The sequence below is a fragment of the Calidris pugnax genome, unplaced genomic scaffold (genome assembly GCF_001431845.1).
Source record: "Calidris pugnax isolate Ruff unplaced genomic scaffold, ASM143184v1 scaffold220, whole genome shotgun sequence".
NCBI classification, from domain to species: domain Eukaryota; kingdom Metazoa; phylum Chordata; class Aves; order Charadriiformes; family Scolopacidae; genus Calidris; species Calidris pugnax.
This window is the reverse complement of record NW_015090963.1, coordinates 1690811-1708186: the sequence shown is the minus strand read 5'-3', so window position 1 is coordinate 1708186 and position 17376 is coordinate 1690811. Positions and strand designations below refer to the sequence as shown.

Here is a 17376-nt window from a genome sequence, read left to right as displayed (position 1 = left end):
CCAAAAAAAAAAAAAAAAAATTAAAAAACTTGTGCTTGAGTGCTGCTTTTAACACCTGTTTTTTATCTCAGTACAAAGTACATTTCCATACCTGGAGAAAAGGAAACCATTAAATGCAGAGATGTTGTGCAGAAGGAAACACTTACATTCAGGTGTTCTGTGGTCTCCTCTTTGAGAGAGTCGCAGGATGAATGAAGCAGTTCATAAAGAATGGTGTCAGCCCCCTTACAGTACAAAGTCAAGTCACCTTCTGGACTCCGAACTACGAGGAAGAGGAAGAGAAATGCTACAAATCCCAGACTGATGCACCTGGCATTAACAGCATTTTCATCAAAACAAAGAAAGGTTTTTAGAGGTGTCCAAATTCTGCCAAGTGTTGGCAACCTCCCAGGAATCAAGACGAGCTTTGCTTAGAACAGAAGAGAATACACCTACTCTCCACATTAGTGGTAGCAGAACAGGGAACTGTACCCAGATTGCATTGGTCTGAGCAGATGCTCTGTTCAACTACTTGGTTCCTACAGGCAACACTTCAGGCTGCATTCAAAAGTCAAGAATGAGTTGTTCTTAGGGAACTGGTCCTGTTGCTCCTATTGCTCCTACCAATAAAGGTACTACCACTCTCTTTCTACCATCATGAAATTCCAATTTGTGAAATGTCTAAGGATATTGGGGGGTTAATAAAGGCTACACAAGCTTTCTTGAATCATTTCTCCTTTTTCATTTCAGGAGGGTGGGCTTCTCTCCTCTCTCTTGCATTCTCCTTTCCCATATGGTCAGATTTTGCTGGTAATTTTGAAGGTGATTAGAAGGCAGGCCTTTCCTGCCTTGCCATGAGGGACGTAAGATAAGCAAAAGGCTTAGTGTCTTCAGAAGGCTGCTCCATCATTCTGGTCCAGATTTTAAGATGTTCTCCCATCAGCCTAAGTTAAACATTTATCTAGCACTGTTGCTGTGTAAATAGAAAGTCAAGGCAACCCATCTCGAGCACTCAGAAGTAAATATTATTCAGAAAGCATTGCAAAGGAGATTTCCTAGGAAAAGGCATCACAGCAGAATAAGGGCCAACTTGAGAGCCTAAAAAGTGAAGAAGGAAAGAAGGGAGAAAAGGGAACATACCAATAACAGACATTCGCTTGCGAACATTGTTGAAATCAAGAATAGCCAGGAGTTCGTAGACTTTTGTTTCTCCCATTTCCACGACAGTGATGGTCTCTGGTGTGCGAGCCCGGAACACAAATCCAAAGTTTCTGGCGGCAGTGACGAGGGCTCCCTCATCAGGAGATTGTGCCTGATACACCAAGTTACCTGACATGCAAGGGAAAAAGAAGTAATGTGGCTTCTGCCTTGTTTCTGAGGCTAAACAAATACAAAATTAAAGGCATTGTATATCAGTTAACACCTTGCTTATCTGTCTGTCCCCAGAGATGTAGCACTAAAAAGCACCTTATGTCCAGACATCTCCATCCAGTCCCATTAAATCATCCTCCAAGCCAGTGCACCAGGCCTCTTAGACTCTTTTTGGCTCTTTAGCATTCTCTTTGGAGCTCAACAGATCTTACTGAGAGGACAACTTCCTTAGGTTTAACCCCTTCTGGTTACATCTGCATGTATTTTTCTCATAATCATTTTCACTTTATATGTAACAATTAATGGTTCCAGCCTTTTCACCCTGTCTGGGATTTGAGGAGACTGACCCAGTACCTGCAGGAGCACTGGGTGCGTGGAGCTAATGAGTCTCCAGTGGATAGGTGTTCTATGCTCTTTGGTTTACAGTATGTAGTGCAGAATAGAGAAAGAGTGGGGTGAGCCATCTGCCACCTCAGGGAAGCTGTGGCACCTGCGATTTCCACACTCCAGAAATGTGGTGTTTGCAGTAGTGCCAGCTTCACTACTGGAACATACAGGGAGCGGAGGCCCTGGTCCTTTCTCTTCCCATGTGACATCTCCAAAGACAGTGATTTATGTGTAGCCATATACTATGAAAAATCACCAGAAAGCCAAAAGGACCAGTAACAGCTTCTGTGGAGAGAAGACATAACCACTCAGTTTGGTGCCTTCAGCACTGCTCACCTTCCTTCTTCTCTTCTGGCATCACTGTGTGACAAAGTGAGAGGAGCCGGAAGAACCTGTGTGTCGGGACATCATTCAGCTTCACAGCTTCCACCAGCCTATGATCATAGAAGGCAAACTTCGGGTCGGCTAACTGGTTGTATGAGAAATCAACCTTCTCTGTGTTCTGCAAAAATATGGTTTGGTGTTATTTGTGGAGCTCTTACATGATCCTATCAAAGCGCCCCCTCTCCTCCTTACAAAGGGCTCTCGCCTGCCGGGCTGTTCATAACAGAGACTGATGAGTCTCCGTAAGTGGGAGGTTGTGAGAGCTACTGAATCACAGAAGAGGACAGGCACTTGAGGTGCTGTTCAAAGCAGCATTCAGGCTGAGAACCTGATTAGCTAAAGATGCTTCTCTGTACCACAGCAAATGCTCCTGCAGGATCCCAGCCTAAGGATTTTGATAGCAGAGAAAGGCCTGCCTTCACCTGCTGGGTGGCATCATGCTCCTGGTTTCAATGGCTGCCTGTGATAGGGGAATGTGGAAGCCCAATTTAAAACAATTCAAAAGGCTGTGTTCTCCACCTTATTCTCCCAAAGCAAGAAAAAATCCAGATATGGAAAAAGATGACAGACAAATTATGTAAATGTTCAGCTCCACAGGCACTGCCCATTTTGTCTAAAAACAAGGAGCCTCAAGCAGAGGGGAGCATAGTGGAGAAAGGGCCAGAAGATCACAGCATGATGTGTCATGGAGGAATGCACTGCTGAGCCTGACCGGGACAATTCCAACTCCCACCCTATCCCCAATGAGCTCAGAGTTTCCAGGATAGGAGTCATCTTCTTGACCTCTGCAAGCTGACATTTAGCATTTACAACAAAAGCACAGGCCCACCCCAGACACACACACACACACACACACACACACACACTCATCTGCTCAGTGAGGTCCAGGCACTTCTACAGCGTGGATGTAGATGGAAAAAAAAAGGGAAGCAGCCTTTTGACCTGCAGGACCCTGTCCCAGCGAGTACCATGGGCAGGAGGAGCTGCCGGGCAGCCAGTTGGCAGGACACCAGCGTGTCTCCCCAGGAAAGTCAGCCCTTTGCATTCTGCTGCCTGAGCAAGGTCATCCTGGAGGCACAGCACTCGGCACAAATTGCCAATTTCAGTGGGTAATTTAAGTTTTAAATGGCCTGGAAATGAATCATTGGAACGAGGAGCAGGATTTTCATCATCATCTTGCTTGGATTACTGCAAGCAGTTTTCAGACATTTTAGGCAGTGAAATCCAAGACATGGGTTTGTGCCCAGATATTAGGGGTTGTATTCCAGATATTAGGGGAGTTTGTCAGTGACCTTGTTATCGATATGAACTGAACTCACTGATTCCCCACCAAAGCTTTAATTGCCAATGATAATAAAATTCACCAGTGTCCAGGTTTCCAACAAATATCAATGGCCAAGTACTCAAGAGGAGCTGTGCATGCACTAGGATGTTATGTGAAGCTGAGAGGGAACAGTGGGCACTCAGGCTACCTCACCTTGAGGTTTAAACCAGGCTTCCTGGAAGGGAATGCAACTGTGTCAATCCTCTGATATCCACGAGAAGACACATCCCTGTTGTCAGGGTCAAGACCATCATCTTTTGTGGGGTCAAGAGCATGAGCTATGCCTGGGTGGGTTGTGTCCACTGATATCTATGCAGGTAGGTTCACAGAAAGCACAGATCCTGCTAGCGCTTGAGCACTTACCTCGTTAATTTCTATCCTTTGCCCAGACATATCATACACATCACCTGCAAGCAAAAAAGACTGATGTTATAGCCACAAACTCCAGATAAGTGCAGTCTCTGAGCTTCTCTATCACAAAAAAAAATGTTCTTTTAAAGCTAGTATCCAGTTAAAATGTTTCAATAAGCATAAATGTCTTGACATGAGTACTGGAGACTGGTGATTAATATTGATCAGTTTCTATGTTAATGTATGACAAAATCCAGAAACTGATAGATGCTTGAAACACAACACAGTTACCATAAAAAAGAGGGTTGTTTGGGTAAAGAAGACTTGACTCAACGTGAAACCAGAAAGGACATAGAGCTAGGAAGGAAACTAAGGTGCTTTCATGTGATGGCTTCTCTTGTACCTTCCATTTGGAATCTGAGACAAAATCCAGCTCCTGGATCATATTGGGTTTGCAACAGTCCCTGGACAACCACAGAGAAGGAGTTGTCAAAGTCTATTCTTCCCACATCTAGGTAGCAATCCCTGAACTGATGATCTGGTCACAGAAATGGAAGACATATCATCTCCAGAAAACACTATTGAAATGTCTTCTGCCTGAAGAAGATTTCAGTTGGAAGATCTTAACTGTGTCCAGCCCAGACAGACTCAACACTTCACTGAACTAAGCTTGAAATACAGTGAACTACATGAATGATAGACCCATACATGCACCCAGCAACCTCAACCATGATGACAGTCAACTCTAGGTACTGGTATTCCTTCACAAAAGCACTGAGGGTGTAGGAAAAACTCAGAAGCCATGATTCCTGAAAACTGCAGATCAGTTGATCCCCTGGAAACTGTAACTGAGATGCTTTTAGACACCTCCTTCCAAGTGGGAAGCCTAAGACTCCAGAGTACCCTCCCTGGCAGCACAGCTAATTTATCCTTTCTGGCATGGCTTTCCCAAATGCCCTGGAGCAGCAAATCCAAATAAGTATATTCTAGGGAAGAAGCTAAGCATTTAGAAAACCACAGGCAATACACCATCCACCTTCTTTCCGCATATTTCCCATTAATTTCTTGAACCCACATCCTATGTCTATGTTTAATGGTGACATCCACTTGGGAGAATTCAATTGCAGGACACAAGAATGATCAGACTGAATATTTTTCACACTGCTTAGCAGCTCTGATATTGGCTAGCATAGTCGCACTGTTTGAGATATGGTGGTCTCCAATTATACACAAAACAAGATTTATAGGGAAGAAATAACTTATTTTATTAGGCCAGCTAATAGCACAGGGAAAAAAAGACAAGCTTTCTGGCACAGTAGTCCATCAGCAGGTCCGACACAGGCAAAACAAGCATCAATCTACAAATAAGCAGTGACTAATTTCTCTGGGGGAATATAATGATGCTAATCAATTAGTCAGTTTGTGAATTGTTAGCACCTCTTGAGTAGTATGAAAAACACTGCCCGGGGCCATACAACAACTGAGACTTTTAAGTCGATGACTGGCAGGATCTAACAGAGTTAACAGCTTTCCATTTTTTCCAACTCCCTACAAACTTTTCTCTCTCCTGGTAGGTGCAGCTTGCCAGGGCTGCAGACAAACGACCAAGCCATTGACTAGGTGCTGACTGAAGGTTAAGCTACCTGAACAGGATGTGGAAAACTGCTGCTCACGACATGAGGAATTGCTGAATGTGAGAGATAGTGGTGTGAAAAGCTGACAAAATTTGCAGATAACACCCTGAGGGATGGATGATTTCACAAGTGGTTAAGAGAGAGTTAGTTATGCGAGTTATGTGTAATGCTTTGCAGGGTTAGCAACACCCGGGTAACCATGTCAATAATACCTTAAAAGGCTGAGACTACCTAGGCAGTGATATCAGTAAAAAAAAAAAATGATTGAGTAAAGATGTAGTAAAACTGGGATGACCAATGAGGAAAAAGTAGTAAGGTGCAGGTTGGGACAATACTGGGGCAGAAAAGGGCATGTAAAAGGGTGGCAAAAAGGGGAAACAAGGGAAAGGAAAATGTTATTAAAATATGGAAGTGATGTAATCAGGGCTGTCCAGGCATCCACGATGAGCAGCCCTGTGCTTGATCACTGTAGTTTCTTACAAGACACGCTCTTCTGGATGTCACATTTATTTTCTGTGGACCAAGAGTCATATAATAGAATAAATCCCAGAGACTAAGACAAATAGATAACATACCATAGGATTTGCCGTTGATGGAGCACTTGTTGAAACACATGATGTTCTGAGTGAGAGTTCCTGTTTTGTCTGAGAAGATGTACTTGATCTGCCCCAGCTCTTCATTGAGTGTAGTGGTACGGGCCTGAGCCGGCGTGTCATTCAGCGGATAATACATTTTACGGTCCCAGTCAATGTAGAAACTGTTACCCAAGCGTATGATCTCTACACTGGAGAGAGAGAAGGTGGTAGAATATTCATTACCTTAAGGGACAAGGTCTTTGTCTTCAGCATGACCATTAGTGGCTGCAATTAGAAGATGACCTGAAGGTAAGGGTGCACTCAACAGGTTGTCCTCAAATTGCCTGTAATAAGCAATGCTGAAGCAAGTCCCACTGGAATATGTTAGGTTTATAGCAAATGCCTTTCCTTTATTTATAAATCAACGACTTATAAATGTATTTTAAAAGTTTCAGAGGTTTTCAGACTGAAAAGCAAGGCAGGAGTAGTGGGTTTCACTTGGTGCAGCTTGAGGAGTGGTGCTCAGAGGGGCAGAGTTTCCAGCAGAGCTCCAGCCTGGGCTGAGCCCAGTGCCAGGGGATGAACACAGCCAGGGCTGAAACAACCCACAGCTCCACAACAAGTGAGTCATTGTGCAACTCAATACTAACCATGGAGTCATATCAGCTGGCAGACAACATGAATTTCCATTTTGCTGCTGGTGTGGGATGCTGGGAGGGAATGGGATGAATTTCTCATAGTCACCAACACAAAAGAGGGTCTCAGTAGCAAAGCTGCCTGAAGAGTTAGGTCCAATGATAAAACTGCACAGGCCTACTCAGTCTACACCCCAGCCTCAAGGCTTTGAGGGCATCGCAGATGTGTTGCCTACCCTCTAACCCTGCTTACCTATTGCAATAGCCAACACAGCCTTAAGTTCTGCGGGAAATGGTAGCATTCACTCTGCTCATATAGCACCAAGTACTATGGATCCTCAAGCTGAGTACACCTAATTACATGGCAATTCACTCCTCACATAAGCCCTACAGCCACCTCAAAGGATGTGCCATTCACTGTGTTTGATGGGCAGTGCAAGTGGGAGAGAGGAAGACGCTACCAGTAACAGGCTTCCACTCTCAGTCCTACAGCATCTTAAACCTACACCTCCTCTTTAACTGCAGTATCATCCTTTCCTCTTCCAGAGCTCTCTGCTGTCCCTGCTCCAACCCTGCTCTGAAACCAGCAGAAAGAAGAAAAGCCTCACTGTGTGTGATTGTCCACACTGAGGTTGCACTTGTGTCTAGGGAAAATGCTGCTCCCAGCTAAGGCAAAAGCTAGACCTCTCCTCACATAAAATATGAAAGGAGCTTCTGGCACATACCTGACGTAGAGTGAAATTGGCACCACTGTGTTCAGAATGATCACGTATGACCAGAACATGAGGAAGCCGGAGTAGGAGGCAGAGTTGACACCTTCTGCCCAGGGCAGATAGACTTGGAAGTAGTAGCCTTTATCAAACTCCCAGATGCCATTGCCAATGGCTAGGATAAGACACATCAGCCCTAAAAATGCAAAGATCTGAAAAAAAAAACCAACAAAAACAACGAAAGATGCTGCATTTTAGAAACAAGGATTTTATTATGTAGAGGTTAATCAGAAGACACTAATGAAATTGAGTTGGATAGCCTGAATCACATGGAAAGTTTCCTAGGGGTGAAGGGGGAAAACCAGCAGTCATGACACTTTTACCTCAAGGACAAAGTTACACAGTGCAGAGTATGGCAATTTGGAATCACAAGACTTCAGTCAGCTGGGGACCAGACACTTAAACCAGGGTACTCATGGACTGCAGAACATCAAATATTGTTAGGGGTGAGTTGAGCTGCAAACATCTAGCTCCACACTTGGGAATAGAAACTGGCTCTATATATTATGGTTTTTCTCAACATTTCTGAAAAACTACTAAAGATAATTTTGCAACACAGGAAATCCAGCACTTTGCAGGTTGGATTTCAGCACTGGATATCATTCTGATGGTTAAAGGAGAGTTAATCACTGACTCAGAACTAATGGTTGCCTTGGTACCTGCTATCAATCTGATTACATTTCCTTTGAGCAAACATAAAGTAACACTAATCAGTGATGTGTATCCTTGGACTTTAGGGAAACCTATTTCCTGAAGCCTAAAGCAACCAGGGGAACAGCAACTGGGAAGAGTATTCCGAAGTGGGACACCTTTGTGAAAACTGGCATTTACTCAGGAACACCATTTAATAAACATAAAAATATTACATAGGGCATAAAGCAATTTTTGATTAAAAGAAGGCAAGAACATAGCAATAGAATTATTTGGAAAAGAATATAAAAAGAAGGGGAAGAGGGGAAATTAGCATAAATTAACATCAACTGCAAGGAATTATGGACTGTGAAAATCTAATATTCATATAAATATCAAGAAAAGAAAACAGTAAACTATTAAACAGGTGTGGAAAAAGCAGATATGTACAACAGAAAGTCCTCCATGAAAGAATGAGGAAAGAAGCAGAAGGAAGTATCTATACCGTATGTTATAACAGATGGAAAAGACAGATTAGCTTCTGTGACAAGGAACACTATGTGGCTCTATCTGTAATAATCAACATTTTCCATCCAGTGGGCCCAGGTAATTTAAAGACAAAAGCTTAGAGGAACTAACTGAGAAGTTCTTCCAACCAGTAAGTTTAATTTTTAACAATGCTTTGAAAACTGGGAACCTCCACCATACTGAAAATCTGCTAACATAATTCCAGTATTTTAGAAGTAGAAATGGTGATCAAGGGAAAGATAATCTGAAGTTACTCTGACATCCTTCCTGGACAAATGATAATAAGCCTATTTCTGTTGATATATAGTTCTCCAAATAGTTGACTTAAAACAACCAACATCCTAATAAAAATGTGAAGATATAGCATCAATAAGCTGCACAACAGAGCAATTAAAAATCATCTTTTGCAAGTATAATCATTAGGGAGCAAATATCAGTAAGTCGGGCCATTATGTATAAGGCCATCCATTAACAATCACATTAAACCAGTAATCAACCTTTTTAAAAAACAGTAATTGAGGTACAAACGGAAACATTGCTGGTAAAGCTGATATTTGTACTGCTGAGGTAATCTATGAGAGGAAGAAGGATACTTTTATGGAGGGATTTGAATCACTTGGTGAAAAGTTCACATCCAACCAACTCGAGTTTTAATACCAAGAAGCTGCTAAAAGGGGACTGCAGTAAGTAAAGGCTCTAGGCTGAGTTTCAGGGGACACATTTATTTCCCACACCAGTAGTAGCTTTTCTATTTAATTGTGGGAGGCTCAATAAATTACTCCACTTGTGAAATGGAGACAATATTGCTTGCTGGTAAGGAATGTGGTACAGTGTTTTTAAACCTCTGTGACCAGCAGTAAAAACAGACTTCAGTTTTGGCTGTTGTAGTCATCAGGAGTTAAGGGTATATGAGAGGCACAACCCAGGGACAGGTATTGTCCTTTATTAAACCAATAGACATGGATGAAGAAAACAGACAAGCCTATCTATTTTTATAGATGTTTCTGTTGGTCAAATGAAAGATATTACTTCTCTCTGCAGACCTTGTCTGTTGTGAAAGAAATTAATTAGAAGAGCCAGATGGCTCCTCTATCTTATCACTGTGCTCCTCTATTTTATCACTGTACCCTGAATGATTCCTCACTACCCACAGGTTAAAAATTGACAGTTTGTACACTGTCACAATCCATGTAGGAAATTCAATATATGATTCAGCAACAGAGATACACAGGACTTTGCCATATAGGTTTAGGGAAGCAATCGTCCCCCTGTACTCAGCTCTGGTGAGGCCCCACCTCAAATAGTGATAGTGATATGGCAAGTGATAGGACAAGAGCAAACAGCCTCCAGTTGCTCCAGGGGAGGTTTAAATTGGATATTAGGAAAAAAATTGTCACCAGGAGGATTGTCAAGCATTGGAACAAGCTGCCCTGGGAAGCAGTTATGTCACCATCCCTGGAGGTACTTAAAAGATGTGTTGATGTGGTGCAAAGGGACATGGTTTAGTGGTGGGCTTGGTAGTGTTAGGTTTACGTTTGGACTCGATGATCTTAAAGGTCTTTTCCGACATAAATGATTCTATGATTCTGTGTCACAGCAGCTCATGTCTACGACTGCAGCTGCTTTATGTACATTTTGCTTTAAGTGCATTTTACATGTCAACACTCTTGTCCCTAACAGCTCCACTTGTGTGCAATACTTGTGCTTACACAAAGTTCACTGACATGCTGTTTGCTTTGAGACAAATGCAAAGGATCAAACCATTAACAGCGGCCCTGGAGATTAATTTCAGTGTGAAGAAAGAACTGTGTGTGGGTTGTTGTAATCATAACCACAGCTCTGCAAGAGAAGGACGTGAAAAAAAAATCGCGATTGTAGGGTTGTGCATGCTCCTGGGGCTTCCCACCATGAACTTCCTCCTTCTCTGCGTCCTGCCCGTGCACTGCGTGTGAGAGATCTTCTGCAGGGCTGAGTAGGACTTTTCTAAAGAGGAGGTGACTTTTGAAAAACATCTCCCGTTCGACTGTGAGTTCAAACTGTCCTGGTTTTATGTCTTGTGTATTGGTGCTTTGAGTTCTGCTCTAGGATTTGAAGCAATAAGTTGTTTAAGAGATGAAGGTGACAGCCCTATTTCTCTGAAAACATGCTTCCCCAAACCTGCTAAAAAGCAGGTTTTGGAGGAAAAAGCCTTCCTGGAGCTGGTCAGTCTGTCCCCAGTAGAGGAACATTCACTTCTCTCTCAGAACCCTGAGAAACACTTCCAAATGCAAAAAAAACCTGCTATGGTTGCCATCTGGAAAGGTTCACTCCTGATTAACCCTTGTTGGGACAGACCAGGGCAACATTTAACCAGGACGTTGGTGAGCCCTGTTTAAACGCTGCTTTGTGCCTGAAAGTTTTATGGACAATTAAACACAAAATAGCTTTGCCAGTGTTAACATGGAACAAGTTTCCTTACACTTAAAATGAGCTATTTATAGCAAGCTGTGGCTGCTTTGCATTTCCAAACTGAAGAGAGCAATATACTGCCTCATTTTATGACTGTGCGTTGCAACCTTTGGCCACCCAGTGAGCTGGAAGGACCTGATGCCACATCCCCTGTGTGTACAAAGAGCCTGCTGCTTAGGGTAGGACAGAGCTTCACTTAGACACCAAAATGTTAGGTGCCTTAAAAATGTGTGAAGGAGAAAAACACACCCTTGGCTCCATCAGCGACCAAGAACCCAGGCAGAGGCTGATGCAATCAGCTGCAACTTGCTCAATTTTTTAAAACAGAGCCAGGAGGTAAATTCATCTTGTTCGAATTCAAGAAGAGAGGCCAAACAGACTGAAAGCTCTGGGTGGGACCCTTGACTTGTGAAAGGAGATTTGGCAAACCTTAACCGAACACTAAGTTGCAAATTCCCTATTCAGTTTTTTCTCTGCTCTGTTTTTGTGCCCTGTGGATGCCCCCCCCAGCCCTACCCCACAGCCAGATCCTCCTTTCCAGCTACAACATAGCAGGACACCTAAGAAAATGTGAATATTTTTCAAAGGCTTGCAAAATTTTGAATGTAAGAGGCCCAGACGTTGCTTGATTTTGCTGTCCTCTTAAGCACAAGGGAAGAAAACACCGAGGGAAACAAGCTGATGATGATAATCAAGATTTTCACTTGGCGGAGACTGGTGTAATATTACTACAGCCAAGGGTGTGTTCTTACTGTACATGGAGCAAGGACTCAAGAGGGCTTGAAGATGACTCTGGAGTGCCTCTCTGTGCTGTGGCCCTGCTTTACAGCAAATATGCACACACAGATATTCAGGACACTGTTTCACAGCTCTGGGAATCGGGACAACCACTGCTGCTTCAGTGCCATTTCAGTCTCACCGAGGCACAACCTGCTCTGTAGCAACTCATCCATGGGGCCACCTAAAGAGCTTTCAGGACCCTGAGAAGAAAGCAGGAGGACAGGGCCTGGGATGAAGTGGCAAGGCTGGGGAATGGGAAAGTCTTGGAGATGTTTGTGCTGCCAGCCCCAGGTCTGAGGAGGCATGAAGTCAGGCAGGGCAGCGAGAGCTCAGGGCAGCCTTGCTGATGTGGGACATCTTGAGCTGTGTCTTCCCCAGGGCTTGCTCCAACACCTGGCATTGGATCCAGGCTGTCAGGTTGGGCTGGAGATGCAAGGGCAGGAGGGAATAAGAAGGAACAGTGGCCACCAGACCTTCCCAGTGTCACAAACTGAAGATGGTGCAGCATACACGAAAAAGCATAAAAAACTTGCACCCAAAGAAAAATCAAAGCCTAAAACTACAGAGCTTTTCTTCAAGCAACATTGAGTAAAGTGATGTTAGAGTGCACATCTTTCTTCCCTGAGCAGCTTTGAACTCGAGTGGTAAAATCTTGGGAGAGTCTCCATAAAAGAATCACTACCTTTGCGTGGAAGTGTTTGCCATTTGTTAAAACCACTGACAAGCTTAAACCTCAAATCAGATCTGTTTTCTAACTTGAGGAGAGTGTCTGCTATATAAGATTAGTGTTCTCAAATTTCCCAGCTGCTAAAAACACCAGTTTCTGAGTTTTAATGAGACCGTGTCTAACATTTCACCCTAATGTGTTAAGTCAGAATCTGGCATCATGTAAATTAAAAAACTCAATTTCCAAGTCCTATGCAGATATCACCAAAGATGCCAAGAAATTAGAAAGAAGAGGGAGAAGTAATAATGTTTATTTAAATAGAAAAAGACAAAATTACTAGGGAAAAAAGTAATTTGCAGGCTTCAAAGTGATTCTTACAAAAAAAATAAAATATGCAGAGCAAGGGAGAGCACAGCAAATTAAAAGCTCAGAAGAAAGGTCCTTAACAGTGTCAATGTAATGGCCTTGCTTTGCAAATGGGTTGGCAGAGGCGCTGTAGAGCTCAGGCTGCTAGTAAATAATTATATAATTTTTCTTTTTATCATTAGTCACTTCTGATATTCCCTCATTTGTGTGGACAAAGAGGTGGAGCATCTGGAAGTGATGAATGCATCTGAAGAAATTAAGCTACATTAATCAGACTTACCACCATCACAAGGACATTCATGAGCCGATCAATGCTTGTCCGTTTAAAAGTTGTTTTTCCACTGTTCTGCATTAATTTGGTGTCTGGCCCTGGAGATGAAACACACTCATGAATTTTAGTAATAAATCTTAGCTGTTCTAAAGCTGATTCCCTCTGAGGCCCCACTGTGCTTTGCAGTATAAATACCCATCACAGCTTTCTTGAAGGCGGGTATGTAGAGTTTATGGTGCCAATGGGAAATTTAGGCAGAAAAAGGTTAAGTCGCTTGCCTTAGGTTATATGGAGGGAGTCACACAAAGTCATTAATTCTAGATTTTGATCCGGCTCTCTTCTTTGAACAGTCAATCCTCCCTTTCAGGTTTAATTACTTTTCACAGAATACCTGCTACTGCTCTGTTATTAACAGCAAGTTATACATCATCTCATGTGTCTACAGCAGTGTGGAAAAAACTCCAGGTCTATGGTCATAAAAAACATAGATCTAATGGTCTACAATAACATTACAGATGATCCTGATATTCCAATATGGATTAAAACCACATGTAAATGATGTGGAATTTTTAATCGAATACATTAAAGGCCAAAGAATTTTGAACAAGCCTGGTGAGAGAAAGACTCCAATTGGACTAGTGTGGGCCAGTAAAGGCAGATTTAATCCAGCTTTAATTCTTAAACAGATTTAATTCTTATATTCTTTCTTATTGATTGATCAAGACTACTGTCATGTACTTTGCTGCATGCATTTCTGAAATAAGACTACTTCTGCTTACTAAAGCACTTAATCAAGATGGAATTGGATGTTGTAATGTAGCATTTGCAATCCAGTTCTCACTTATGGGCCCCTATAAAAAAAAATCTCATATTAAAATCTCTTGGAATAATCATAATTTCTAGCCTAGAGTTAAGACAAGCAATGTCATAGGTTGGTTTGCTTTTGTACCCAGTAGAAATTTATTTTGCAAAGAGGAAAATTCATTCCTTTGTGCGCAATGGGTGTGATGTGCTTCCATGCTAGTGCTGCTGCGATATGCAATTAATGACATTTTTCCTACCTACCAGCATAAATAACGAGACCAAAGCACCAGTCTGTGTTCCTAATCGTACAGCCCCTCAGCAACATCTTCTCGTTGTCCAGGGCATACTTCTCTCCTCGAAGAGTAAGAGTTCCTGTGAACTTGTCCAGCTTGTTATTTGGTGCCTCGCATTTGACTTCACCTGTAAAAGGAAAGCAAAAACACAAAGATGGTAGAAATCTTCTTGGCCCAGAACTACGTGTCAATACTGCATTCTCAGCTGTTCCCCAAATAGGGAATATGTAGCACTGTAGCTGCAGGCCACTCCTGACCATGTATTCCCATCCTGTATCCTCTATTTGCTGATGTTTTGGGACATCGCTCCTTCCCCGTATTCATGTCATAATGCAATGGACCACAATAAACTTGCATTTATCCTGTTCTTTGGACATGTCAGTTTTGTACAGGTAGAGTCCAAAACAAAGTTTCCACAGCTTTTATGCAGATGAGAAGAAATGTTGAACCAGCAACATACTTTCAGTCCTTTCACAGCAAGTTCATAGTGGTAGGATGTTACTGGATAAATGTAGATAAAAGCGCTGACCTCACATAGTTCCTATTCCATTTTCTTTAAAACTGCAGGAGACCAAGCAAGAAAAATCATATCCTGAAGCCTACGAGAGAGTAATTAAGTGAGGGGTATTTGTTCACTGTTTTTTTAATTTAATCTGTTTTATACCTTAACTCCCAGAGGCACATAAAAAAACGGCACTGATACCTTTAGCCATGCAGCTGACAGTGTAAATGTTTGGAGAACCTTTTTCTATTTCCCTGCTTTATATTTATTTCTTGTAATAAAATGTGTTCACACAAAACCATAAACTCAAATACTTTGGTATAAAAATTATTAATCATAAATAAATCAATAATGAATCAACGTTTGCACCTGAGATCTAAAGATTCAAAGCAAAGCCCTGTGGATGTGTTGAAAAGAACTGGAAAATACAAATATGCCTCATTGAAAGGGATTCCAAGGGTTCAGTCTGTTCAGTTAATCAGCAGGAACATTAAAGTTATTTTGGTCACAAACTGCAAGAATCTATTCAAGAACCAGCATTTGCAGAGAATGCAGCACTTCCAGTTGTTCTCAGACAACACACACCAAGCTCAAGGGACTGGAAGCAAAATCCAGCACAGCCCAGAAAAAAAAAGAAGTACAACTTTGAGTATTGTGGTAGTCTCCACCAATGCAAATTTTGAAATCAAGAATGGGTGTTCTTTTCGTAGAAAAACAGCTCTACTGTAAGGCAGGCAAATCATCAGACTTGAATGATGAAATAGTGAGGAAATTCTGTGGCACATGCAAATTCAGAGCTCGCACTAAATCCTCTGTTTAATCCAAGAGCAATCAGACCTGTACTCTGTCATTTCTAAATGCCTACAGTAACCAGACCTCTCTCGCTACAGCCCCTTGCAGGCCCTTGGAAAGCACAAAGACACCAGAAACTTTGAAATGCAGCCTGAAACACAGCACCATGAGACCTTAGCAAAGGAAAGCTGGGGCATGGTCCCCCACCAGGAAGACTGTGCACCTCCTCATGCCAGCTGTGGAACACCGTTCCAGTGAGTACCTTGCATATCCACATCCACATCTGCTTTCCAGTAAGCAGGTGGGTCTGGGTTACACTGATTTTGAAGTCAGAAGAGATTTATCCAAATCAGATCAATCACCAAAAAGATAAGATGCTCTGGAGGTTCACCCAAAATACCTGCATTGACCCCAGTAACCCTGCAGCTGAAGATAATCTCAGCAAGGCACCGTGCCTCCTGTCTCCTCCTCCCATTAATAGCAAGAAGGTATCTGAAATGCTTTTCACCCAAAAGAGTTAAATACTGCCAAGTCTACATGTGATAAGTGGTAAGTAACTGAAAAATATTGTTTCCTTTCTCATCTCCCAGTTCCCCAAATCAAATAAAGAAGTTCAGCGTTTTGCAAGCCATCTTCCTTATCTGAACCACTGCGATGTCAACAAACATCATAACTCACATTAAGCATTCCACTGAGTGCCTGTATTAGCTGCTCAACCCTTTCCTTTCTTCCTGTCTTAAGGAGTAATTAGATAAAGAGTTACATAAATATTTAAATACTTCTACAGAGGTTTGCTAAGGGAAATACAAGGTTGAGTCTGATTCCAGGCACTCTTCCCAGTACTCTGCCAAATATAAATCATCCTGGGAAACATTTTATTCACTTTAAGTATTGCAAAGAGGCCACTTTTGTTTACAATATAACTAAAATAGAGATTTAAAGGACAAATAAATATTTGATAAAAAAGCTTGAATTTTCCAAAATATTTTGAAACATTTTTTTAATTATGCACTTTCAGGAATGCAGTATCCTTTGTACAGAAAACGCTTGAAAAATTATTCGACATTAAGACTTCCGTTAGAAAATTATATACAGTGCAGCCTCTTCAGGAAAAGAATTAAGGCATACCACTCTGACTACTAACATAAAGCAAACTGCACCTGTAAAAACATATTTCTCAAGACCTAAAACACTCAGAACCCCAGCCAGAAGTCCAAAGAAATCCTCCTGTACTGATCTGACACTCAGCTGAGACCACACACATTATCGCATAAGGAAAAGCCCATTCCTTTGGATTGCTCTACCAGGGTCCATACCAGCTATGCCAACTCTCTGCCACGTCCCCAGCATTTGTCCTGGAATCATCTAGTTATTTCGAAGAGGTTTTTTTTTTTTTTTACTTTTTTTTTCCTCTTTATCTAAAAATATTTCCTGAGAGCCTGCAGTCCTTGAGATGTTCCAAGGACAGCAGCACTCACTCCACCCATTTCCACACTTACTTTTCCCGTAATCCTGCCCTCGTACTTAAGCCAGCAGGGCACTGTGGAGCATGACTAACACCCCTAGACCTGTTCCCCCATCAGCTTTTTCCCTGGAATCATCTGTTTTTTTGGAAGGGTTTTTTTTTTTTTTTTACTTTTTTTTTCCTCTTTATCTAAAAATATTTCCTGAGAGCCTGCAGTCCTTGAGATGTTCCAAGGACAGCAGCACTCACTCCACCCATTTCCACACTTACTTTTCCCGTAATCCTGCCCTCGTACTTAAGCCAGCAGGGCACTGTGGAGCATGACTAACACCCCTAGACCTGTTCCCCCATCCTCTCTCTGCAGACAGATGCTGTGTGAGCATGGAGTACTCTGTTTTTGACAGGTCTGGCTCCTTTCTG

The 17376-nt window shown here is 42.2% G+C and overlaps 1 protein-coding gene across 3 annotated transcripts in view; it reads right to left on the bottom strand.

Moving 5' to 3' along the window:
• LOC106894070 (phospholipid-transporting ATPase FetA-like) overlaps nt 1-17376 on the bottom strand; it is a 96622-nt gene that overhangs the window by 22624 nt on the left and 56622 nt on the right. For all 3 annotated transcript variants that reach the window (XM_014952534.1, XM_014952533.1, XM_014952535.1), the window contains 8 exons: nt 14166-14324; nt 13110-13198; nt 7366-7562; nt 6006-6214; nt 3809-3852; nt 2074-2239; nt 1120-1308; nt 147-262 (listed from right to left, as the gene is read on the bottom strand). In XM_014952534.1, coding sequence (XP_014808020.1) covers nt 147-262; nt 1120-1308; nt 2074-2239; nt 3809-3852; nt 6006-6214; nt 7366-7562; nt 13110-13198; nt 14166-14324 — 1169 coding nt within the window. The remainder of the gene's footprint in view (nt 1-146; nt 263-1119; nt 1309-2073; nt 2240-3808; nt 3853-6005; nt 6215-7365; nt 7563-13109; nt 13199-14165; nt 14325-17376) is intronic.